The sequence below is a fragment of the Fringilla coelebs genome (genome assembly GCF_963513975.1).
Source record: "Fringilla coelebs genome assembly, chromosome: 1".
NCBI lineage: Eukaryota > Metazoa > Chordata > Aves > Passeriformes > Fringillidae > Fringilla > Fringilla coelebs.
This window is the reverse complement of record NC_140028.1, coordinates 35,703,656-35,729,044: the sequence shown is the minus strand read 5'-3', so window position 1 is coordinate 35,729,044 and position 25,389 is coordinate 35,703,656. Positions and strand designations below refer to the sequence as shown.

The window sequence follows — 25,389 nt, the reverse complement described above, 5'->3', positions numbered from 1 at the left end:
ATTTGCTGTGCCCCACGGAGTTATACCCCCTGAGTGTTTTTTGAAGAGCCATGCAACTGAAGTCAATCCCAACTATTTATTTATAATATAGGATGCAAAATCCAATATCTGAATATATGCAAACTGTGTGCCAATTATTGAGACCTTGTAACTTTGCTGTTAAAACAAAGCATGAGTTGGAAACACAGATCTATTTTTTAGTAACTATCTTGATAGCTATTTTAGAGCTTTGCATAATTAATCTGTGCTCAAATTGGTATTTTAGTGAGAAAGTGGGCACCTGTGAAGATTATTGTCCCATGGTATTGTACATTATATTGCATTACAGTGATATTTCTGGATTCAGCTAGGAAGATAAGCTGGAGGGGTAACTGCTGCTCATGGCTAAATATCTTAAATCATGCTGCTGTTCTGGTTAGAAGGAACCGTGGAAGGTGGTGAGTTAACTCACCAGCTTGAGTTAACTCCTCACCCTGAGTGTTCAGACAGGGCTGCTCAGGGCTGTGTTTGCCTGGCTGTGAAAACTTCCAAAGACAGAGGCTGCACAGCCCCCCTGGACACCTTGTCCTAGTGGTCAGTTATCTTTGTGAGGATTTTCCTCCTCATGCAATGCACCAGCAGGTCTTGGGAACCCTCTCCAAGACATTGGGAGGCTGCTGTTGGGTGCCCCTCAAGCCTCTTCTCAAGGCTCACAAAACAAGTCCAGTTGCCTCCAGTTCACCTAGAGGATGTGCTGCAGCTCACGACTGTCTATGTTTTGGCCTCTTCCATACCCTGTGTTCCTGCTTAAGTGAAGGAATGTTGGATGCATTAGGATGCAAGTGTACTTGGTCTGCCTGACTCTGAACTACTCTCTGTTTATAATAGTTTAGGTTTAGATTTTTGTTTGTTTGTTTGTTTGTAAATTCCTAGTGTTAGGTATTTATGAACTGGGATCACTATCAAACCCTAAAATATGTTTTATACTAAATTTAGTAAATAAGTAATGACTGAGCATTCAGAAAATGAATGCTTTACTCAACCATGGTAGAATTTCCAGTTTATGGTATGTGTTTTGCTTTAATGCTAGAAAGAGCATAGAAGAGTGACAGGAGGTAATTAAAGAAGAAAATAACTCCTGTACTCCCTTTGGATGGGACTTAACCATACTTTGCAAAAGCAAGATGCATTAAGTCTACAAGTTTGGAATGCTGCCAAAAACTACAAAACAGAGAAAATTTAGGATGCTTTAGAAATAAAAACTACCTGGCACAAGTACCCAGACTGTCAAATGCCTTGAAGACAAGTGCATTAAAGAACTAGGAGACTTCTGCTTCCTTGCTGCCATAGTAGTGGTGCATCTTGAATATATTAAAGTGCAGGGGGGTGGAAGAAAAAAGCTATGTTTTCATAAAAAGATAAGTAAAAAGAGCATGTAGCATTAAGGACTATATAGCAATGCTTTATGAGAGTAAGAAGTGAAACAGAAGGGGGTTATTTGGAGTCATGGTGGATGCCGTTAGCCTAGAATCCAATTATCCAATTAACCTCCTGATTTTTTTCTTTTTTTTTCAAATAGTAGACCCTCCTATTTCATTTAAGCAATAAATGTAATGCTGTTAATTTAATCTCCCAGTACTCATGGTAAATATCTTGTAAATAATTAACTTGTTTTCATCATTTGCTCTTTAAAAGGGGTCACGGAATTTTCAGACTAGTGAAAAAGCCACATTTTATTATTTTAATATCTAAATTTCCCTCCTAAATCAGCCTTTGGTAAGAGAATATCTGTTGTCTGTGGAGTTTTTGGGACTAACAATTCTTTCATGCAATTCTTCTTTTTTCAGAGCCCTGATAATAAACAGATGGAGTTTCTCTGTCAGGGAACCCCAAAACAGTCCTTTAGTTGTGTCCCTTGAAAATAATGTGACACTTTGAGCACTGACAGAAAACCAGACAATTACTGTGCTCTGGTGAGAGAATGTATGCTTCAAAATTTTCAGCTGTCTTGGTGTAAAGTGTTTGTATCAAGAATGAACGGTGCTGTTTGCAATGAGGTTTTACATCTTGTGTGTGTGTCCACACACATTATATGTAACTCCAAAGGCATATGCCAGATAGATTGGTTTAACTTCACTTCTCTTCAGAATTTTTTGGAGGTTGGCTGCCTCTTTGGTGCTCTTTTCATGTTAACTAATAGGTTATGTGGTGAATGAATAAGATTCTTTATAGAATTATCTAAAACCAGGCACTGATTTATTTGAAAACAAAGGGTTTCTTTAGAGCTAAGTTTAAGCTGGCATTGCCATGAATCCTAGAATTATTCTACATTTAAATGAGAGAACAGTGATGCACTTGTACTTGGGCTTTGAACAGCGCTGAGCTGTTGACCAGAGACTTGGAGACTGCTGAGCAAATCTGTTTAGGTTCCTTTGCCGAAGTTTCCAAGCCTACTCTTCTCTCCTTACAGATGATGAGAAGCAAAGCTAAAAAGACCCTATAAGTTACATTGATCAGTTTGTTTGGAGGAAGGCAAGTTGTTTGCTGGTGTGTGATCAAAAAATGTATAAAATTCTGCTCTGTAGCAATCTCAACACATACTTTTTCTCTGTTTTGCTTTGGGGTGTGTGGGGTCTAGAGCACAGCAGCTAAACAATACCTCACTTGTTTATGAAAAACTTTGGGAAGAAGGGGTGAGAAAGAAGAAAATATTTACAGTCTCTTTCTACCCAATTAAAATCAGAAGGCAGACCAAAAAGGAAAGAGTTCATCTACGGTCCAAGCCAATTAAAAGTTAATTTTGCTGCTTGGATGTTAATTTACACATCCAAGGCAATGTAAATTTAAACTAGAAGCTTGACTTAACCTCGCCACTTCAGATTTATGACTCATTTAGTTTTGGTCATAGCATCTGGGTGTTTAAGCATGTTTTATATGAATTGACATTAGAAATTCATAAACTGCCTTAAAATGTTAAATCTGTGGAGTGGTTCACCAGAATGTGTAAATAATGCCTGTCTCGCAAACACAGCTCTGCAACACGAGCTGGCTCAGATCCTCAGTTAAGATATTCTTATGTTTTATGCCCTCAGCCATTTGTCCCCTTGTTTAATTATCTGGGAGTAAAACCAGATTTCTGTAGCTTCTCTCATGTATTAAAAGGTATTTGATTTTCTGTGCAAATGCTTTAATTGTATTTGTCAGTATTAGTTGAGATTGTTTGTGGGGTTTCACGCATAAAATGTGGGTTTATTTATAAAGAATGGAAATGAAGGTAGAAGGAGGACTCTCATAACCCTTACAGGGTTTTACTCAAAAATTAAACTGCAAACTTGTCAATGCATGCACAAATCAGTTTACTGTTTTACATAGAAGCATCGCTTGAAATGACCTGAAAGAAATTTTACCATCAACCTCCCAGTCAAATCCTGGATAATTATTCAGGGAACCATGTTGGATGCATGATGTGCACAGAGTAAGAAACAAAACAGTCCTTGGAAAGGAATCTGAAGGGGCTGAATATTTCAGAAGCTACAGAGCATGAGGAACAGAGGATGGCCTTGAAGCTCAGAATCTAAACAGGGATGGGGGACACACACAGACATGCACAATTTGACACTTCTTTAGGAAAAGAAAGTTTATGAAATGAAAATGTGTTGATATTAGGAAGTGGCAAGGAGAAACTAGAAGATTCTTTGTCTTGATTACTGCTCTACGACTCGGCAGCTGGAAAAGATTGATGACTTGGGTGCTTGGCCCTTTGTTTTGGTTTTGCTGTTTTAATTTATGAGCCAGAAAGTCCCTAGACATAGGTCCTCATTTAAAGAAAAGAAAGAAAGAAAAATAAGACAGATTATTAGCAATGTTATTTTAAAGCAAATGCAGTTGCTAAGTTAAAATATTGTGATAGTTGTTGCCGTGTATTTACAGATCTACCAAAGATGTCCATATGTCACATCAGATGTCAGTTAAAATCGTCAATATGTTGTCTCAAATCAGTCAGTGCCTGGTGTCTAGAGAGTGAACACTGTCACTCCAGTCATGCTTGTTGCTGCAAAGCATTTAGATCAATGTAACAGTGGAGGAAAGCACTGTTGTTCTGCTCTGCTGTGGTGTGTCCTGCTTTGGTCTCTGCCACATGGATGTCACAGTTGGTCCCTGGATTCCTCTGGCTTGGTTTCAGATGAGTCTCTCTTACATTATTAGTTCAGTTCAGGAGTGTGCTATTGGAGTACATCCCTTGGGGTTCACTCTGCTGGGGGATCCTGGGGATGAGCTGGATTCCTTTCCGATGAAGTAAGGTTGGAAGATATTCTTCCAGTGTGCACTTAGCACTGAACCAGGCACAGGACCAGGCTAAAGCTGGGTTGAAGTAAAACAGGCCTGCCATGCCAACGTGGTGGGTCATGTGGGTGCTGCATCTTCAGCATCAACTGTCTTCCTCTCTGTAGATATGCTTTTCTTGCACTGCATTATTTGCTAAGGCAGACATTGAAACAAAAACTGCAGCAAGAGTAGACCCAAGCACCTCGAGCCTGTCTTTTCTCTTGACTTCAGGTGCATCCTTTTAAGTCATTGCTCATAAAAGTGTAACACACCTCTGAAATTACTCTCCCTGCAAATGGCAGTCTAATTTTTCATCTTTGTTTTTCCCAGCTTCCTTCCTGTCAGCTGACTTCCCTCAGTGCTTCTCTCTGTGTTTCTAAACCACTTTTTCCTTTCCTCACTTCTGGTTTGCCACCATGCATTCCTCAACCATTGCTCCCAGCCATAAGGTCTCAGTCTCAAGTGGTCTTTGCCCCAAAGATGCAGTCTGTGTTTTATGAAGTGTTTCCTTCAGCTGTTTTTAAAGCTCTTTCCTGGTGAAATCTCTTCCATTGCTTCACTATCCTTCCAATAGTTTTTTCATGTTCTTGTCTCCCCTCCTCCAGTCCTTATTAACCCGAACCTTTTCTGTGCTCTTTTTAAGCTCATTAGGACTTGTCCTGAAGAGACAATTCCCTTCTCTTTGAAGTAGTCTTCCAAGGTAACAGCTTCCCCTCAAGTGGGTTCCCCCCACCCCCCACTAGCTTGTCCATCCCACTTCCCCATAAGTCACATTTTCCAGACCAGTTTTCATTCTTATTTCTGTTCCCCAGACCCCACAGGTAGGACCACCATGCCCTAGGTATTCAGACAAAAACAGAGTGAAGTAGAATGACTTTTCTGAGTTCAGCAGATTATGCTCAGGCTTTCCACTCTTATTTTATATCTCACAGCAATATTTGTCTTAGAACAGCATGACATTTGTCTTTGTGACCTGCTATAGTCTGAGGCCTTGTTTCCCATCCTGTATTTCCATATTAGACGTTTTCTGCCTGTGGGCAATATTTTGCATATAACCTGCTACATTTCACTCCATTCTTGCAGATCACTACTCTGTCCTGATGATGATATATTTAACCTTTGTTTCTCACATCCAGAACTAATATTTATTCTTCCTGCTTCTGTAACCCGGTTGTTAAAATATCTCAAGGCAGTTTCAAAGCTTTTCTAAAGGGACGGTGTGACATCTGTGATTTCTCTCCTACCTCTCTGGAAGGCTGTCAGAGGAAGTTAGCAATCTGATTTAACAAATCTCTTTTGTCTATTACTTAGGATTATCTTCCAGGTGCTGCTAATTGATCTGTTTTGGATTGTTTTCCCCAGGAATTTGAAGTTAAACTGACTCACTGGGTCTTTAATATTCTTACCTTTTTTTTTTGTTTCTTTGGTTTGTTTACTTGGGTTTTTTTCCATTGTGCAGACATGCATACACTTCCATTCACATTCTCTGTCTCTCTCCTGTTCCTCCTGAAGTCTTACCTGTCATTACTATTATTTATGCCAATCACTGCTTGCATTTGACCCCCTTGGTTAAGATTGATGTCCTAGACATGATGGTCTTCTGGGTGTCATCTCTCATCAGCTTTTCTCTCTGTAGGGCCAGAAGGTTTTTCTTGCTCTTAGGCTATAAATGTATTGATAATAAGGATTTCTTTTTGTTGCTAGTTTTTTTTTTTTTTCATTATAATTCTACTGTAACCATGCTGATTCTCATAACTATATACTTCTGCAGACTTTATATTTATTGCTAGCAATTTGATGATGTTTTCACATTCTGTGCCTGTCTTGACAAATAAATCTTGTGCTGCTTTTGTTTATTTTTACAAGGCGCAAGCACAGATAATCACGTTGTATTGTTTTGTAGAGGAATTGATGCTTCTTTCTTGTCTCCCCTCTTAGTGTCTCTTGTGTTCACATTCTCTTTGCTACATTCTTGGGCTCCCCCACCTCCCATTTAATGACATTTAGTCAACTTTTCTTCTGAACTGGTTGCTTCCCATTTGTCTAGAAACAAATCTAAAAGATCCACTGCTTTTTTAAAATGTAAAACCACCCTGATTTTGTAATATAAGAAGTTTAAGTCTAAACTAAAGTGCTGTCAATTCACAGGCCTTTTGCTCCTTATGCCATGTGACTGTTGAGATACACATGGTAGTAGATTCCCTGTTCGGGCTCTTTGGTTTTACTTCCAAGTTGCTAGCTGTTTGATATGTAGATTTGAGATATCAAACAAATAACCCTGGTGCTGTAGGTGGTTTTTAATGACTCTGTTGTTGTTTAAACTGATTAGCCCTGTCAGTGCAAATGGCTTGTTTTTGCAAGGCTTCAGATTCTGCCGGCTGTCATAGTGCTTGTTGTCTGCTATTGTGCTGTGACAATGGATCTACCATAGTGGGAAACATCAATTTAAAACCTAAGGAGAGTGTATCCTCTCAGATTTACAGAATAACAGAACTGTTTGGATTGGAACGGACCTTAAAGATCATCTAGTCTCCATTTCTGGTCTGTAACCTCAGCCCATTCATGGGATGGTCCAGATTTTGTTTCACAAGTTGTTGACACTGTACAAAGGTCAGATGCTGGATCCAGACTCTTCCAACCATGGATTTCTCTCCATGGCTCATTACAGTAATGACAGTAGAATATTTTAACTGAATGAGTGGCTGCTTGACATGGGTAACCTCGGCAATGAACTGAAATATCTCCCCTTGCTGTTTTGGATGGGGAATGCTGTGCTGCATTCCACTCCCAAGAGACAGCTGAACCTTTGGGTGTTCACCCTTGGTGACAGCAGTGATGCTAAAGGATTACCATTGACTTGTTTCACATCCAGGTTGCGTGGCAGAGGCACCCACCCTGCTGTGGGAAGCCCATCAGTTGGAACTTCCTCTGAATTAAAGCTGTGACATGTGCTGCCACCCTTGGAAAATAAAAGGATCTGGTTATAAAATGTGAGACAAATTCCACAATTTATGTGTTCAGAAGATACTAACAATTATTCTCTGGAATACCCTTTTGTTAGTATCCAATTTACTTACTTTTGTAGTAAATTTGTCCCTGCTGCCCTCCCCCCATATATGTTTGGGTTATTTTGTTGGGTGGTTTCTTTCTTTAAACAAGAAAACCTCAAAATTATTATTATTTTAGTTATAAAGTAAAGGAGTGTGAGTTCTGCATGTATTCCTCTCTCATGGTCTCCCCTCTCAACTTTCCTGGACACACCATAAAACAAAACTGAATATAACCCCATGTAAATGAAATAATTAATCCCAACATCTTGTTTTCATACTTCCACAATTCTAGCAGCCATACAAGTACAGTTTGGCTGTACCTGTCCACCATGGCTGGCATATTAATGCTTTCAGATTTTCTTTTATGTAAAATGTCAAAAATGTCTTTTTCTTTGGTGTTTGATGTTTTATTTGTTCAGGTTTTGTTTCACCCAACCACTGGTCCTTTTGTTAGTTGATGGAAGTTCTACTGTCTCTTGTTTATCCTGTAAATTGCTCTGACTTGTGTGACTTGGGACATCTTTCCCATAAACCAGATTTGAGAATGTGGTACAAGTTTACCTGTGCAGGTTCTTGTTATGGTTTAACCCCAGATAGCAGCCAGCCCTTTGCTCACTCCCCCTGTCCTGGTGGGAAGCAGGGGAGAATTGGAGAAAGGTACAACCCATGGGTTGAGGTGAGAAAAGTCTAAGAATTGAAATAAAGTAGTAGTAGTAGTAGTAGTAGTAGTAGTAGTAGTAATAATAATAATAATAATAATAATAATAATAATAATAGAAGTATTAGTAGTAGTAGTGAAAAAGGAGAAAATGGAAAGAGAGTAATAAAACCCAAGAGAAAGAAGTGATGGACAATACAATTGCTCACCCTGCCCTGATGCCCAGCCCATCCCTGAGCAGGGGTTGGTGGCTCCTGGCCAACTCCCCCAGTTTGTGTGCTGAGCATGATGTTCTAAGGTACGGAATATCCCTTTGGCCAGTTCAGGTCAGCTGTCCCAGCTGTGATCCCTCCCAGATTCTTGTGCACCTGCTCAGTGGCAGAGGATGGGAACCTGGAAAGCCCTTGACTTAGGGTAAGCACTGCTTAGCAACAGCTAAAACATCAATGTGTTATCAGCGCTGTTCTCATACTGCATCCAAAACGTAGCACTGTACCAACTAATAGAAAGAAAAATGAACTCTATCCCAGCTGAAACCAGGACAGTTCACAATGTATACAATAAAGTGCATATGAAAAACTTCCTTTAGCAATTATGTGTCTAGGAATGCTGGAAATAGGAGTCAGCAGTAGAAACAGCCAACCTCCTTACTGTGATTTAAAAAAAATCCTGATTACTTCTGCATTTCTCTTCTCAAAATTAGTCATCATTCCTGTAAGAGTGAGAAATAAACAGTGGTTGTATTTTCTGACTTTGGACTCACTTCTACATCAATCAGGGGAGGTAGATGGGTGAAGGATGAAAATGTCCACAATTATCCCAGCTTTATTTTAACAGAGGTGTCCCTTGGCTGGACGTTTCCCGGCAGCCCAGGCTCTCCAGGGGAGGTGACCGCAGCACAGACAGGTTCTGAGTTCCCTGAGGTTCTGCTGTGGCAACAGCTGCTTTCGGGAAGGCACAAGCTTGTGACAAACAAATCAAAAAAAAAAAGAGCAGCGTAGGCCTGGGAGAACCACAGTTACATAAAGGTGAACAATGAAACATTATTTCTCAAGTGGGTATTTTGAAGGGCTGTTACCGCAACACTTTTTAAATAAATGCAAAGTACATTTGAATCGGAAGCAATTTGGTGTAGCAAACTGCTACTGACTCATCCCACTCCTGAGGGGAAACAGAGCTGCTGTGACATGGAGAGATTTTTGAGAGCTTGCATGGGATGTGCTTCAGACCATCCAAGAGTGAGAGATGTTAGTACCCTCCTCCAACACTGCACTGTTAGCATCCACTAGCACAGTGCACATTCCAGTTAGGACATCCTCACTGCCACTGCAATTGCATCCAGACAGAGCTTGATTGTGGGTAGCTTTACAAAATATTTTATCTTCTTTCTAGAAAAAAAAATTTTCTTCAATTCAGAGATTTATAAAAACATTTAATGAACCAGGGGCACAAAGATTGCCGTGTAATTAGAAAACTCTGACATTCTGCTCTTTTGTGTTCTTGTGCAAACTTAGAATTGTGCTGTCATCTACAAAAACTACTTTCATTTGTACAGCATTTTTGAAGACAACTGTAGTTGGAATAAGACTTGCTCTTGATACATCCAAGAGTAGCTAGGATTGTGTGCAGGGATATTTTCATATGAAACATTTGAGTAATTTGAACAATGACTTCTAGAAAATACCATGATTTTAAATAACCTGGTTCTTACTGTCCCTTTTAAAATGGCTGTATGCACATCAAAGCTAAATGTCAATAGATACAATTTTGTGGTAATTTCTCCTACCTAGTAGTCAAGTTCCATGCTGTAACCTACAATATCTTGCCTTGTCCCTACCCTGCAAAATCACAACACCTAACATCAAAAAATTGTTGACCTCAAATATTAAATACTGCCAATGTTCCTTTTTAAAGCTGCAAAATGGAACAGTGCTCTTTAATTAGTATTGAGATTAAATGGATTTATTTAATTGTTGATTATGCTCCATACTTAGATTTACAATATTCCACTACCTGGCTTCTGCTAGATTGCCATATCATAAAAAGAAAGGTAAGTTAAAGAAAAAATTAGTTTAGTGGAGTCCAGAAGTTGATCATCTGTACCTACTTCTTGTTGTATTAGTTTTACCTGGTATAAGAGAACCATATGCATATTTATGTAAAATATTGCTGATGTGTCTTTATATAAATCCTTTCTGAAACTCATTTAAAAGTTCACATGTACCCTCAAACACTGACCCATAGTTCCCAGGACAGAAAATGTGAAAATGCAAATGTTCTTGGAGAAGAAAAATCAGACTCTCTGGCTAATAGATGAATGTACATCTTCTCTGTGGGTCGGGAATAGGGTTGGAAATCTGGCAAACCTGGGAAGTGACTAGATAAACAAGTAAGCAAAATAAGGTCAGCAAATAATAACTCTTGAAACATTTGTCTTAAATCTGTGTTCTTTTTGGATTTTAAGATACATCTTCCTGCTTTGGTTGGTTGGTTTTTTTCATTGCTGCTACCTTTTTTCTACTCTGAGTTGGTACATAACAATGCTTTAGTGGAATTGATGTGTCTTTTGCCATAAACAGTTTGTTGGAAATATTAATAGAATAGCAAAAACAAATCTGGCCGATTCTGTAGACCCTAGGCTGCCTTTAAAATGCTTTTATTTTGGAAAAAGCCTGTGAGCCTTTTGTGAGGGGACATACACACCCCAAACCAAAGCCCTTGTTCAGTTTCTTTTGACTAGAATACCAGTAAATAGCTTGAAAATGCTAACAGGGTCCTTGTGTTCTTGCTCATCTCTACAATTTAAGGAAGAACTCTTGACATTCTGGGTAGACCCCACCTACATAACATTGTGTGCCAGAGAACTTGTTTACCAAAGCATGTTTGTTCACCCCAGCCTGTATTTGCAATTCTAGCAGAACGTGCTGTAGCTGGGATTCAGAAGGCTGAAATAAGAAACATCCATACAGAATTACCACTTAGAGAGATTTTTTTCTTTTATACTTAGCTTTGGTATACCTTCCTGCACAAATTGCTCAGATCTCCTGGAAACTCAGAGACTTGACCTATTTTATAGAACTGTATTTATAAATGGAATTCCAAAGAGTCTTTGTTGAGAGCAAAATGCAGGTCATACAGTGCTGTCAGTTGGGAGGGGTTTTGACAATTTATACTTTATGGCCTGTATTTATTTGATAACTTCAGCTTCACAGTGTTTACCAGTGCAGTAACTTATTACTGTGTTTATACATGTCTGCTGAAACTGGTCCCAGAACATGCCAGCATGTACCAATAAGCTGTATATGTGACATGTCAAGCACATGTGTTGCTATATGCCTATAAAGCAGCTGGGTATCTTTGTCCTTTTGTTATCTATATATTCCCTTTTGTTATGTGTGTATTCACCCTTGTAGGACTTGGTGGTAAGCCAGGTCCAATGTGCTTCTCTTTTTCTCATATTCTTGGAACCCATGTAAATCTTTTGTGCTTCCATGTGAGCAAGTGGAGGTGGCTTGAGGCAGTATCCACACTGTGCGTCTCTGAGATAACTGATAACTAAGGTAAACTAGGCTATCAGACACTCAGCATTCACACTGTTCTTCTTCTGGCAGCTGAACCAGTTTGTGGAGGTTTCACTTGAGCATGCTTGCAGTGAGTGAGGGCGAAAGGAGATAGGAGCCATGTGCCCTGGGATAGTTGTGCTTCTCCTAAGGACACAGCTATGGCTGGGTGATGTCTCCTGGTGGAACCCTGCCAGCTGTTGGAGTGATACGTGAACAGGGTGTAAACAGCAGGGTTTGGTCAGACAGTTCATGTGCACGGAACTTACCGTTCACTTTAAATGTCTTACATGCTAAGTAATTTTTAGAAACTAACCATTGTAAAAAGTGAAAATAACCAGAGAAAAAGTACTCCATATAGAGTAACAATAATACTTTTTTGTGTGTGCATGAGGAAAGTACTTGAGGAGGATGAAATCAGGAAAACAGAGATACATGTATTGAAATTGCAGATATGGTATTTCACTGCCCGAGACTGCATTTTTACTGTGAAATTTCATCGTTCATTTATGCTATTGGCAGAATGCTTGCTTGTGTACTAGCAACTACTAGTGTTGCTTTAGTAGGCTTCAGTTGATATAAACCAGTTTTCTTCTGAGCTTCTGTGAAGAATTTCTTTGATGTGGTGCTGCTGTCATTTTTCTGGTTCATGTTATACACACTCTGTGATGTTCACGAAATGATGCAGTTTATTATGGTTTTTCTAAAGTTTTCCATCATTTTGATTTGTGGTGTTTGCTATGCTGAGGGAGAGTCCACGTAGTGTTGTTGCAGATCGTGGTTTTGATGTTCATTAACCTCTGTGCTCCAGGACATTCTTCTTGTAATACTCATGGATCATCATCTTTGTGTCTGGAGTGCTGGAAAATTGGCAGTTCACTAATTCACTATGAATGAAGCCTCCTTTTACTTGCCAAATTCTTATGCTTTGTCAAAAGATAATACTAAATCTCTCAGCCGTGTTTAGGAGGCTCGGGGTGGTTTCTAGTGGGTTGGTTAGTTTGCTTGGGAGAAGGGGTTGAAGTATATGTTTGCAATGAATCAGTCTTTTAAGTATTCATTCCATTCCTTCAAGTTGAAAGACTGTCATGTCAAGACATTCTGTAGCTGATCTAGCGTACAAAAAGAAAGTAGGGAAAAAACCATTTCCACCGTGCAGCTCATGTAAAACTGAACCATTACTCAGACTCCTCTAATAAGCACAGGCATGCAACTATGAAAATGAGTTAAATGAAATCTATTAATATGCATACATTCATTAAGTGTTACAAAACTAGCTTTGGTAAAGAACAGTTACCTGGTGATACTGTTGCTTCCACCTGCATTGTGAGCTTTAAACCTTGCCCAGCTGGCATTTCTTCCCCAGTTTTAACTCTCAGGCTTTCAGCTAGTTCACTTTCCCACCCAGTGTCTTCTCTTACTTGATGTTGTCCATGGTAGCCTGTGTTTTCTGGTAATCTCGTGAGCCCAGGGAGGCTAGCAGGACCCTGTTTTCTGCAGTACACAAGTCTCGGGTGCCACGCTTTGCAGGGCTGGCTACCGGGTCCCCGCTGGCCCGTGCCCAAACCTCTCCTGTTCCTAATCAGGTGGTGGGCTATGAGCACAGCCTAATCAGCTGCCAAACAAGAGGCTGGAAAGCAGTGTGAGAGTAACTCATAGAACAGGGCAGGTGCATATCTGTCTCCATACATTTATGGGGTCTTGGTGGCAGCCAGAATCCCTGGTGTTGGACGGTGTTTGCCCAGAGCTGCTGTGCCTGTGTCTTTGTGAGGCCCATCCATTGCAGCCTGAGGCTTTTTTAAGGGCGATGTCCTCAGTGCTGTGCAGGTGGGTACAGCCTGCTGGGACTTGGGCTCTTTGATTAAATCAATTGTCATGTGTGATGTTAACTACAGTGGCTATGAGTTGTTTCCTGAATGAAGTCTAAGTCCAGGGCTTGATGGGCTAAAGGCTAACAATAATTATTTAAAAGATTGCTTCATATCTATTACCGTATCATGTTTGGAGGGTTTTGAACAGACACATTTGGTTTAACTGGAGTTAACAGCTGGCAAGATACTGCCACAGAGGAAGCTTTAATTTCAAACACCATCTCATCTTAGCGTCCAAACCTCTTGACTATTAACAGTCTGTTTTGGGGCAAGGAGGTTGTGTTTTCCTTTGTGTGAGGATACAAAGCTTGGTGTTAATCGAGATAGGCTAAGATATTCCTTTGAAGATGCAAGAACTGAAATGGAGAGCTGTGGTGTTAATGCTTGAAGCTGATAGCGAAGTAATGATTTGTTGCTCAATGTCCTGCTGTGTTGTAGAAGTAACTAAAATTCTTGGACTATGCTTGTCAAGTGGTTTGGGCTGTGCTTTTTGTGTGAATATTTGAATGTATACAAAAGTTTCACGGTATATTCATATGGAACAGTGTTCACTAGCAAAACTCCTGGCTGCATTTAAACTAGTCCTCTGTATTCCTGCTTGTCTTTGTCTTACAATGTTTTTTATATTCTGGTTTTTTCTGTGTAGTTCTCTTGATGTTATAAAATCAGACTTTTGATCTTTGGTCAGGGACAAGGTTTTCATACTAATTTAAGGACATTTTCAGTAAAACTAGAACTGAATAGTTCATATTGTTGCTTCCTGCCCTTCCTGGGCTTGGAGTAACATGTTAAAGGTACTCTGCATTTCTGTGACCTTTCACATTTGCAGTGGGTCCTTAATTTTTCTTCTGTTTTCTCATCTTTTCCACCCCCACCACCAATATATCACTGATATTCCTTGAGCAAAGGCTTAAAATAGTTGGGATGGCAGCACACTACATGGATTTGTAACATTCCTTAGAAGCAAAGTACTGCAAAGCGGTGGAAATGAGGTTCTTTGTGTGTATTACTGCCCAGAAAACATAAATGGGGAATGCAAGGGAGTTCCTGGGGACAAAAATGTCAGAGTGAATGCTGACCTTTAACTTCACTAAAAGGCAAGCTGAGTTCCATGCATTTCTCTGTGTGCTATGCAGTTAACCACCAGGTATCCACCTTGACATTAGAATCTTAGCCTTTAAAAACTCATCAAGCAAATCTGCAAATTACAATTTATTTAAATTTTAGGATCTTAACAGTGTTTTGCATAGCATGATGCACTAGACAGATGAATGTACTGTGGAATTCATTCAGGCAAATTACAATTTAAGGATATGTACCGTGTTGCTAATCTCTAATTACCTACACCAGAATAGGGAGAGGAAGTGCATAAAATTAACTGCTTGACAGCCCAGTCTGCAGAGGGATGTTCAGTGTGAGGAAGGACAAATAGCCGCTCTTTAGTCAAAGGTTTAGGGCTTAGACTGCCCTTAGACTGCTCTGCCTGCTTAGACAGGGAGACAGAGTTAAATTATCTCCAAGCCAGGGTCATCTTCTCACCTTTCCTGGGTTGAGGCTGTACTGTAAATCAGTCCAATAGCTCCATTTGACTGATCTGCTGACAAGTGAATGATTAACTGAAAACTATCAAGCAGACAGAAGCAGAACACTGCTCAACAACTGCAAAGTAAAATAGCTCTTGAATACAGATTACCTGACTAAATTATTTGCCAGTGAGTTATTCTAACTGACTGAAGTTCAGAAGCATTCTGGTCTGGGGCTCACCACGAGAAGTCCTAACAAAGCCTCTTTAAACCTCTCTGTGAATGCAGAGGAAAATGCCTTGCCAGATCCGAAGGAGCAAGAGGAGGCTGTTGCTACAATGCCAAGTCTCAATATCTAGCAGTACCTGTCCAAAACCACAAAACTCCAAAATCAGGAAAGGGCAGGTTAGGATGGTAAAATTCCTCATTTCTTCCTGTGTAGACTCTAGTGAAATGGAAGCTTGTGAGCCAGTTGACTTGTAGCTTGTGTGGACACAGTTACAACACACTAATCCAAACACTGACGTATTTTAAAAACCTCCAGACTGCTTCTCTGATTTGTTTTTGGAGAATGCTTGGATGACTGTCAGTGCCTGACACATGAGTGTAGTATTATGCAGGAATACTTCTGCAGCAGCACTGCTCAGAAACAGGATCTCCTGATTTGCTGCTTGCCCGATCCTTGCCAATACCTGTGACTGTCGAAATGAGCACTGTCATGTCCTGTCAGGCCCAAATACAAGTCTTGTGAAGGCAGGCCTGTAGAACATGGGGCTTCTCCATAATCAATAGAACAGTTCCTCATGACAACTTGTGGGGTTTTGGGGACGCTCTTGTGTTACATTGGTAAAACAGTGGAGCGGGCTGCAGTATTTTCACACTTGCTCATTCTCTACATGGCCTTAGAAATCCCAAGAAACATTTCAGGTATTTATAGGGAGGAAGCTAAAATGGCATAAGCTGTTAACTCATCCTGAGTGTTACCATTTGCATTAGATATTCCCTGCCTCTTAAGCCTTCTCTGAATGTTTGAAAGCACAGCAGATCCTCAGTAAACATGAGACTTTAACTTAATGGGTGTGGTGGTCTTTTCTGTTAAACAGAATCCATGCTAACTCCTGTTTGTCTCACACTTTAAGATCTTGTTAACAAAATAAAGTGAGGAGTGATACTGTAATTAAAGGAGCTTTTTTTTTTCCCTATAATTTATATTTTTATAACTGTTTTATGGCCTCAATTTGCTCAGGAAAACTTAGCAAGCTACAGATCATTTTAAGACATCCGGTTGAATTTTAGTGGGGGTGTTGAAACTTACCCCTGAAATTTCAGAGGTTGCAGAAATAGTTCCCTAAATAGTGATAATAGATATCATACAAACCTCTCTCATTTCCCCTGTGTTATTGCTCCTCCCCATACAGAAGGAGAGCTGTCATTACAGCGGCTGGTTGGCTTAATGACGGCCTTGCCGGTGGATTGTGGGCACCCCTGGGCACACTGAAGAGTTAAACTGACACCCCTCGTGTGCGCAGGGGTGATTTTAAGTTATTTTTACCAGAGCGTTGCTGTTTTTCCAGAGTTTCTGTGGGGAGCCGCCCAGCAGAAGCAGGAGCATCCCCCTAGGGGCTGGGGAGGGGAGAGGGGACTGAAACCTTGGGATTAGGGGCAGTGAAAACTTGCCCCTAAAATAAAATGTGGTTTTAAAAGTGTTTTATTTTAGTGTGGCTATGTGTATGTATATATATATATATATATATAGGGCGGGAGGGGTAGAGGGTCACACCTCCCGGCCCCGTCCTACAGCCCGGGGCAAGCCGGGCTCCGGGCTCCGCGGAGGGCTGCGCGGGCGGGCGGGCAGCCTGGCGCCGCGGGCGGGGAGGGGCGGGAGGCAGGCAAGGAGAGAGGGAGGGAGGGAAGAAGAGAAGGAGGGAGGGAGAGAGAGGGAGGGCGGCCGCAGCCTCCGCGCCCAGGCGGAGCCGCCTTTCCCTTTCCCCGCCGCCGAGCCCCGAGCGCGTTATCCTGCGGGGGCGGGCGATGGCCGCGCCGGGCAGCGGCGGCGGGCGCTGGGCCGGGAGCCGGGAGAGCGCCTGAACTTCCTAGAAGTCGAGGAACCCAGAAATAGTTGCTGGGGTGAAGGCGAGAGAAGCTTGGTTTCGTTCCGAGGTCCTCGCGGTGCGGTGAAGCCGGTGGCTGCGCCCGTGAGGAGGAGGAGGAGGAGGGGGAGGAAGAGCAGCAGCAGGAGGAGGAGGCAGGAGGAGGTAGGTGCGGGTCCGTGGTACCCAGGGAGAGGAACCGGGGCGGCCTCTGCGCGGTCGTTCTCCTCCTTCTCCGAGTGGTTCGCAGCCAGGACGTGCTGCTGTTTCTGAAGAGCAGCACTGAAGCGTGTTAGGCAACGCTGCTTTGTCGAAATTCAGGTACCTTGGAGGAATTTAATTTTGTGGAAGTTAATTAAAAGGCTGTTGTAAAGTATTATGGCTAAAGCTCTTTTGACAGCTCGTCCTTTTTTTTTTCTTTTTTTTTTTTTTTTGTGTGTGTTTATGTGAGTTTTCCTCCTCTAGCAGCTCATAAAGGTGTAACTGCTGCTTCTAAACGTGCAGTAGTTTTGCAGGATGGAATGCGCCTATCTTATTCCCCATTAAACTTAGGATACTTTGTCATGCGGGTAGTGCATTTCATCAGAGCCCAGCTGTGTCACCTGAATGCCCTTCTGGTTCTTCTTGCACTGAAGATTTCTGTGAATATCACTTGCTGCAGTGTCCTTGTAGCTAAGGTTTGTTTATAACTTCTTTCAGACATTCCAAGTGGTTTTATAGACACACACAGAATGAGACTGTATTTTTAAGGCTTGATGTTACTCTATTTTGAATTCTTCTAACATTGGTGTTGTTTCAGTCTCAGTGTCTAAATATAGTTCTGACCTTTTTTTTTCCTTCACCTGCACATCAGTTTCTTCAATGACTGTAATATGAACTAATGGTAAAAACAGAAGCATATGGAGGAGTATTTTCCTGAAGGCTTTATGATACTTTAGATTTCAGGAAAAGTTGTTACTAGCTTTTGGAAAGCATTTTGGAAAGTTCAGTGTTGTTAAGGTAGTCTCCATGCATGGTATTTCTTATAACATAAAGCTAGAAAACTGACCTGTTTCTTAAAAGATACTTTGAGATTTTCCTTTAGATCAGAAATGCAGCGCAATTGACTTGCCCATGTCAGTGAGAAGTACTGGTTGTTTTAAAAACCTCGGCAAAGCTGAAGAAGTAGGCACTAGTGGTTACATGATAATGTAACATAATAATAATAACAACATAATGTGTTAAAATTGCTCTCCAGCCTCGAATTCCCACCTGTGATGTAAATTACAGCCTCACCACATCTGATGTTGTTGCACCAAATTCTGTTTTCTGTACATAAGCCACTAATCTGTGAATCCTTATGAACTGAACCTTCTCATTCTCTGTGCAGCACAGAAATAAGTGAGAGTTCAGTGTGTGCTCTCACCTGTGGGAGTCTGTAAACTGTCCCTGAAGAATACTTGCTGTGGTTGTGCTGATGTAACATGATGAATCAACTGGTGGTGAACTGGACGGGCAGTTTGTATATTGCTAAAGGGTCTTTCTCCTGCTTGCTTTTTATATTCCAATGTTTCAGTTGTTGCCTTTTCATTATCCAACAGCTTTATGGTTCTAGGCAGGCATCAATTCTGTAAAGCCCAGACGTCAAAAGTGTGATTTATGGACTGTGGCCTGTAACTTGGATTTGCATATTTCATTATGTTATTATCCAGCTATATTCTGTTATATGGATTTTACCCTTTTGCTGATTACAGTACATAAAACCCTGGAACTCTCTCTGTGTTCCATGTGTTAGCAGTAACATCCGTCTTAAATCGATTGGAATTCTGTATTTATGTAGTGAAACCGAGGGAGAGCTGTTGGTGACTCCTGTTGAAGGTCATGTAAGAACGTGTCCAGTATATCTGGAATTGAAATGTGGCATTCTCTCATTTCATTTTCATCCAGAGGGGTAAAATGAGGCCGGATTGTTTGCCTGGTGTTTACTGAAGTCTGACTGCCCTCTTATGTAGAGCTGACTATGTTGCAGGTGGCTGCTGTCAGCTGTAAGAGCTCTTCAAAGTAGTTTATGGTGCTGTTGCTGCAACTCTTGAGCTGTGCTATCCTTAGGCATCTACATTTAAAATTTAATTGGACCTTGTGTATAGGAAGACTGAGAAAGCACACCAAGAAATGTGCAGGTAGCAAGTGTAATGCAAACTGGATTTTTTTAATATACTGTGTTGTTTGTGTAAGTTGTACCATCTGAGACACAGTGATCCTTGTGGGTACTATGGACACAGGCTAAATGGAATTACTGGAGAATGGAATTACTATGGAAATGTGTTCAGGATTGAAAGACAACTGCGTCTTACTGGCAGTATTTGTTCTTAAGACCTGTTTTATTACTCAGGGTTTGCTTACCACAGCAGAGAACCTGTGTTCTGTCATGTAATAAATATGAATGCAAATAGGTCTAATCCAAGCCACGAATCTTGTTATAGGCCAGTTAGGAGTAATTTACTGGAGCTTCTTTTGGGAGGTGGGGCAGAAGGGATATTCTTGGGTACAGTACAGTCATGGGTAGGTAATGTTTGCCTGACTTCTCCCAAATAAATTTGATAGAGACAGAAAGAGGGTAATTGCTTATTTCATTCCTTTAGTTGCATTTTCACTTGCAGTCCTTTCCTGTAACTAGAAAGATTCAGCTGAATTGGACTTTGCCCATGTTGCTGCAGAGGAGTGGTGCTACTAGAAATTTTTAAAACTGCTAGGTAGTGGGTGGATGTGTAAACAGGGAGCAGGCTTTTTCCTTTATAGTAGTGGCTCAATTCTCAACTCTCTCAAATTATACTCTAGAAGGGAGAGTGGAGATAAACCAGGGATTGACTAGAGTATTTTGGTTAGTGCTCTGTTTTTTAATTCAGGTGAAGTCTCACTAGAGGTCTACCGTGGTGTCTAGTGTTACTGTGTTAAAAATTGTATGTAATGTCATATTTAAAAGGATGTATTTTTGTGAATGAAACCTGTTTTCTCCAGAACCTGGTTACTGAACAGCTTCTGGCCATCCCTCTGTCTTTAGAGATTAGCAGTCTGTGTTTTGCCTTCGACTTTTTATGAACCATTTGACTTCATGTACAGTGCCTCATCCTGTATTTCTGTTGCACTGGATTCTGAATATCTTATCTCCCATTTCCTGTGTGTCAGCTGCCGTCTGGTAACAAGAATGGGACACTATTTCTCCACGGTTAGGTTGAGAAAAAGTTGACTTTCTGGGTTTTCTACAAGATTGTGTAAGGCCCAGTGATATGTTGAGCCAGTGCATTTGTGAAGAAAACTGAGGAAGTGATGAAAAGCATGTCAAAGTTGATGCTTTCTCTAAAGTTAGAAGAAATAGAGTAGTGTTTATAGTGAATAATAGGAGTGCCTCCTGTGCCTTGCTTTTGGTTACTTTATATGCAGGCTCCTTCTGTAATTGGAATCACAGGTGAGATTTTCAGCAGCTGGTTTAATGATGGTTCATTCCCAAACTGAGTCCTTCAGGGCAGATGATTAGTGTATAGGGAAGTGCCCATATGCTGTTCCAATGGATATGAATCCTGGTGATTCCTCCAAACGTGCTTGCAGGGAGAGTCTCTTGGGGGTTTTGTCTGTTCTTGTCTTTGCTTCCCTTGTCTTACTCCGAGAGTGAGTGTAATTTGCCCTGGCCTTAGAGGTATTTAAGGCAATGTGGCAGCAGCTGGAGAGGCACCAGGTAAGTACACAACTACTTGATCTAGCCTTGGACATTCTAGGCAGAGGTTGAAGCATAAGCAGCCAGAAGAAGGATCTTCTGATTATACAGTTATACCATCTTTAGGCCTTTACCATTTTAAAAAGAAGAGAAAATGTTTCAGTCCAGAATAAAATAGTCTGATTAAACTTCAGAAACCTTTTCTAATACAGTTTGCTTATGTAGAAGAGAGTAAAAGGAGGATGCCACATACTGCTAAACTATGTTGTATTTGCCTGTTGCATGCAGCTATGAGGAAGATGCACTGAAGATTTTATAGTCAGGCATTCATTTTTGGGTGTACTAGATTTGTGTATGCTCTCATGGTGTCAAGGTTCTGCTATTGCCATGGTCTTGCTTTACTGCAGGCAAGGGTCAGCCTGAAAATTGATGTTGTTGTGGCTTCCTGCAGGAAACGGTGAAAATGCTGCTGGCTTTTTGACAGCCCCCATGGAGAGAATGGACAGTGTAGCTGTTGACAGGCTTGAAACTGTGCCAGGAGGACTGGTGACTTCTGACCTACTCTAACTTTTTCTGTGCTTTCTCCTGTTGCAGGCCTCTGTAAGCCTGTTTAAGTTTTAGCTATTTCTGGACAACACTGGTCTCAGCATTTATCTGTCTTGCAGGTTATCTACATTATCTACATCTTTCACTGGTGGCCAAGTTTGATTTGAGGGGACTTACTTTGATATGTGGTTTTCTGAAATTCCCTTCCTTTTTGGTCTGTTATCAAAGCTGAGCCACTTGTTTTTAGTTCCAGGAAATGCTGTTATCAGAGGTAGAGACTTCTCTGCTGACTGTGTCTCTTAAACTCACTTGTACCTGGCATCCTTTAAAATTCTGCAATTTCCACTTTTGACACTGTGGATAAAAATGTCTCTACTGTTTTCTCTCCATTATTACTTCATGTAGTTATCACAGCATTAGTGATTTTACCTGCTATTTAAACTACAGCTGTGTTCCTAACTGCAGCATGGTAAAGATTAAGGCAAGTCTGTCCCTATTTCTGTAGTCAGACCTACAGTTCAGATGTAAGAAGCTCTCAAGAGCTGATATGCTCGAGGCAAATGGAAATTGAAAGAAAGCTCTGATCCGCTGGAGCTTAGTGGCAGAGTGAAAATGCAGTTCTTCCAAGTTTGTCAGTTCAGCTTAGTGTTGGTGACCCAGGCACGGCTCAGAGGAGATGCCTCAGGGAAAGAAAATAATCACAGCCAGTGATCTTCCAGGCAGCTCAAAGAACGAAATGTGAACATTACAGTTTTGGTTTTTCAGATGATTTATTCTTCATCTTCCCAGTAAGATGAATAAACTCTTCCTGAATTAATCTGGTTGACACTTCCTCCTTTTGTTTTTCAGAGATCTTTCAACTTCAGATATGAAATAAAGCTCAGTCTTCCAAGCTTTTAATCCGTACGGCTCCTGTACTGGCATTTAAAACTCTGACACTAAAAATAAGAAACTGGAGGGATGAGAGAAATACAGCCTGTATTGTGAAAATGAGTTCAGGCTCTTGGAAACCTTTGTAACAGACGTTGGTTTACAAAAGGAGAAGGACAGTGAGTGATATTAATCAGGGAACACCTAATCCATTTTGAAGCTTTGCTTGTTTTTCTGTGATGAGCAGTAAGACAGATAAAACACAGAGGTTTATGCTCAGTTCCTGATACTGAACCTGAAGTAGATAAAGATTGACACAAGTGCTTAGTAAAGTCTAAGCTTAGTGAAACACTTACTGGAAGTGGTGCCTGTTGACTGTTTTAGTGGACCTCTTAAGATGGGGAAGAGCTCACTTAACCTTTACATCTCAGTTTTAGTGTGTGGCAATGGGAAAGCACTCTTAATCTCATGCTGGTATAAAATTGTAGAAGGTGTGCCTTGTAACAAAGCTTTTAACAGTAGCTTTCCAGAGGAAAAGAGAAACCAATTTGAAAGCCATGGTCTGTGTAACTGTGTTGAATGAACTGTGTTCTAGTCAAATAAAGGTGGGGAGAAGCTTAACCCTGCCCAGCACTGTAATTACCTAATTGGTGAAGTAGGGAACAATCAAATTAAGATAAATGCAGTTGTAGCTAAAAATAATTTTCTGAATATCTTGCAGTATGGATGATCTATCACTTAGCTGTGATTATAGTGGTTGTAAACATTCCTTTTTGTTCAAGTCATCAGATAGGTCTTTGAAAATCAGCTTAATTTTAAATGGCAAAAAGAGAAATAAAAACATGAAGTTTGATGATCTGGCTTTTGAGAGCAAGAAAAATAGTGAGCTGACTGACTGAGAGTAGTTGGGTATCAAGAACAAATCTTTTCACTGGATTCCAGGAGCTTTGGCCTTTGTGCCAACATAAATATGGGTGTCTCTCTAATAGCAGAATTGCATGGGATTAGTTTGTGCTTTTTGGAAATTTATGATATGAAATACAGAGTTCACTTTTATACTTCCCTGTTTTAAGAAAATAGGGAGTTAGTGTTGAACTGGGCGCTCCTTTTTCCTCTGGCTATTTTGAAGAGAACTGAGGTCTCCTTCTGTCTCAGCCACTTTTGTCATGTTTGTGAGTTGATCAGACACATCTTGTTCTAAAGCTGTGCTGCATTCAGTGAAGCAGTTCGGATGGCTGTGCTGTGCAGGCCCAAACAGAGCTGTGTAGCTATGCAACATTAATTTTGGCTGCTCCTAAGCACTGCTGAAGCTCCTGTTGTCATCAGTGGGGTCCAGTAAATAATGTGCTTGTTCTCAGGGCAGGTGTGGAAAATGCTGTCCTTCTGTGAGTAAAGAGGCATCTAGGTGACACTAAGCCTTCTGCCTTTTTGATGGCTTTATTCTCAGTCTCTTGTGTTGTGCCCTTCTCACATTCTGCAAGGAAGCTGAACTCTTCCACTGAAGGGAAAGGTTGACCTTACACCCTGTGTTCTGCCAAACACAAAGCATGCTTGGTAAGGGGAAAGAGGGGCAGAGAATGTAAATAAATATTCAGACAGACACATGATGCTGCCTGTGTCCCTCTCTAAAATTCGCATGAAAGATTAGTTTTTCTCATGTCGTCTTTCATCTCTGATGTGACATTTAAATGCACTCAGCATGTTCTGACAAATCAGAAGTGCCCTCTGGTAGAGATTCATGCAGTTGAAAACCTTTGGTATTGAAATAAATTGTTCTGAATGTACAAGTTGGTGGCATTTCTCAGATGTCTGATACCAGGTTGTCATCTTCAATTATTTCTTCATGCCCTTTGTTCCTACAAAGTATTCTCTGTAGTGGGCCCAAATCTGTTTCCAGTATGTCTACACAGCTCAGTGAGTGTTTGGATGCACTTGTGTCTTTGGAGAATGTGAGTGATTTCAGTAAAACAACAAAGAACTACAGGTTTACAAAACAGCCATGATTGTGGCTTTATATGTACATATTAATGTGCATTTTCTGCCAGCAAAAGTTCTTGTCACACAGGTTTTCAGCAATGTGAGTTAAGAGCTCCTTTACTTAAATTTTCCTTCTATGTTCTCTTTAGGATAACATGATGGAATTCAGATTTTCTCAAGAAAAGCTGCGGATCTTGGACCAGTACCGTTGACGAGACCTCCTGATTGCAACATCCAGAGCAGGGTCCTGTAAGGAATTTGTCACAAGAAACACACAATGGATCTCAAAGAGAGCTGCCCAAGCGTTAGCATTCCCAGCTCTGATGAACACAGAGAGAAGAAAAAGAGATTTACTGTAAGTATGTAAGACATTAAGCACTGTGGGCAAAGGCATAGGCTGTTGGTGCCTAGCAGTGCTGCTTTCTGTTCTTCTGCTACTGAGCTTCATATTATCTTCAATAGGTTTATGGAAATCAGTTTCCTTGCTCTTGTGAGCACTGGCCATAGTCCAGTGTGAAAAGTTGTGAATATTTTACAGTGTTTACCTGTGTTGCTTTCTGCAAAAAGAACTTGCCTTTACACATTTCTGCTGTTACCCCAAAATAGCTGCAGTTGCTTGTATAAAATATTTTAAGTATGCAAGTACAGGGAAAATATTCTGGTACCATTTTTGGCATTCTGCATGATTTTTCATGAAGACATTTATTTTGTAAAGGGGTAAAGTGTGAATTTGGTTCTTTGTGGGGGTTTGTTTGATTGTTTTAACATCCATTCTTTCACAGATATACTATTATGCTATTGTATTTTTTTTTGTGTAAAAAGAAAAAGAAATATAAACCATCAAAATTTTCAAAACCTTTTTTCTGTCTTCCTTCCTGATTCTGATTCTAATGCTTATGAATTTTTTCCTGTTCCCATTTCCTTGTAATTTCTCTCCCTCTTCCTTTCTTTACCTTCTAGTTTGACTTTATGGTTGTGAAATCTTCCTGTTGTGTGGGAAATTCTTTGCATGGCACACTGAAAAATACAATAGTGTGGTATAGATTTTTGTTTGGCTTCTATATAACCCTAAATGACAAGATCAAAATACTTCCTTTAGAAGGCTCAAACTGTTTTGTTGCTCTTGTGCAACTTCCTCTAAATTTTTTTTTTCATTGAGTGAGTTAGTCACTCTTCAGATGAGGAATGCAAACACTGTGGAAACAATATGGAGTTGCTGTCTGAAGAATACAACAAAACAATGTTTTA

General features: G+C 40.6%; 1 protein-coding gene across 2 annotated transcripts in view; it reads left to right on the top strand.

Moving 5' to 3' along the window:
- LOC311155326 (serine/threonine-protein kinase Sgk3) overlaps positions 1–25,389 on the top strand; it is a 55,587-nt gene that overhangs the window by 4,858 nt on the left and 25,340 nt on the right. Inside the window, exons 1-2 of one of the 2 annotated variants that reach the window (XM_084208391.1) lie at positions 17,123–17,222; positions 24,291–24,496. In XM_084208391.1, the coding sequence (XP_084064517.1) occupies positions 24,419–24,496 (78 nt within the window). In that variant the 5' untranslated portion in view covers positions 17,123–17,222; positions 24,291–24,418. Of the gene's footprint in view, positions 1–17,122; positions 17,223–24,290; positions 24,497–25,389 lie in introns of those variants that run through there. The other variant, XM_084208390.1, reaches the window with a different exon arrangement.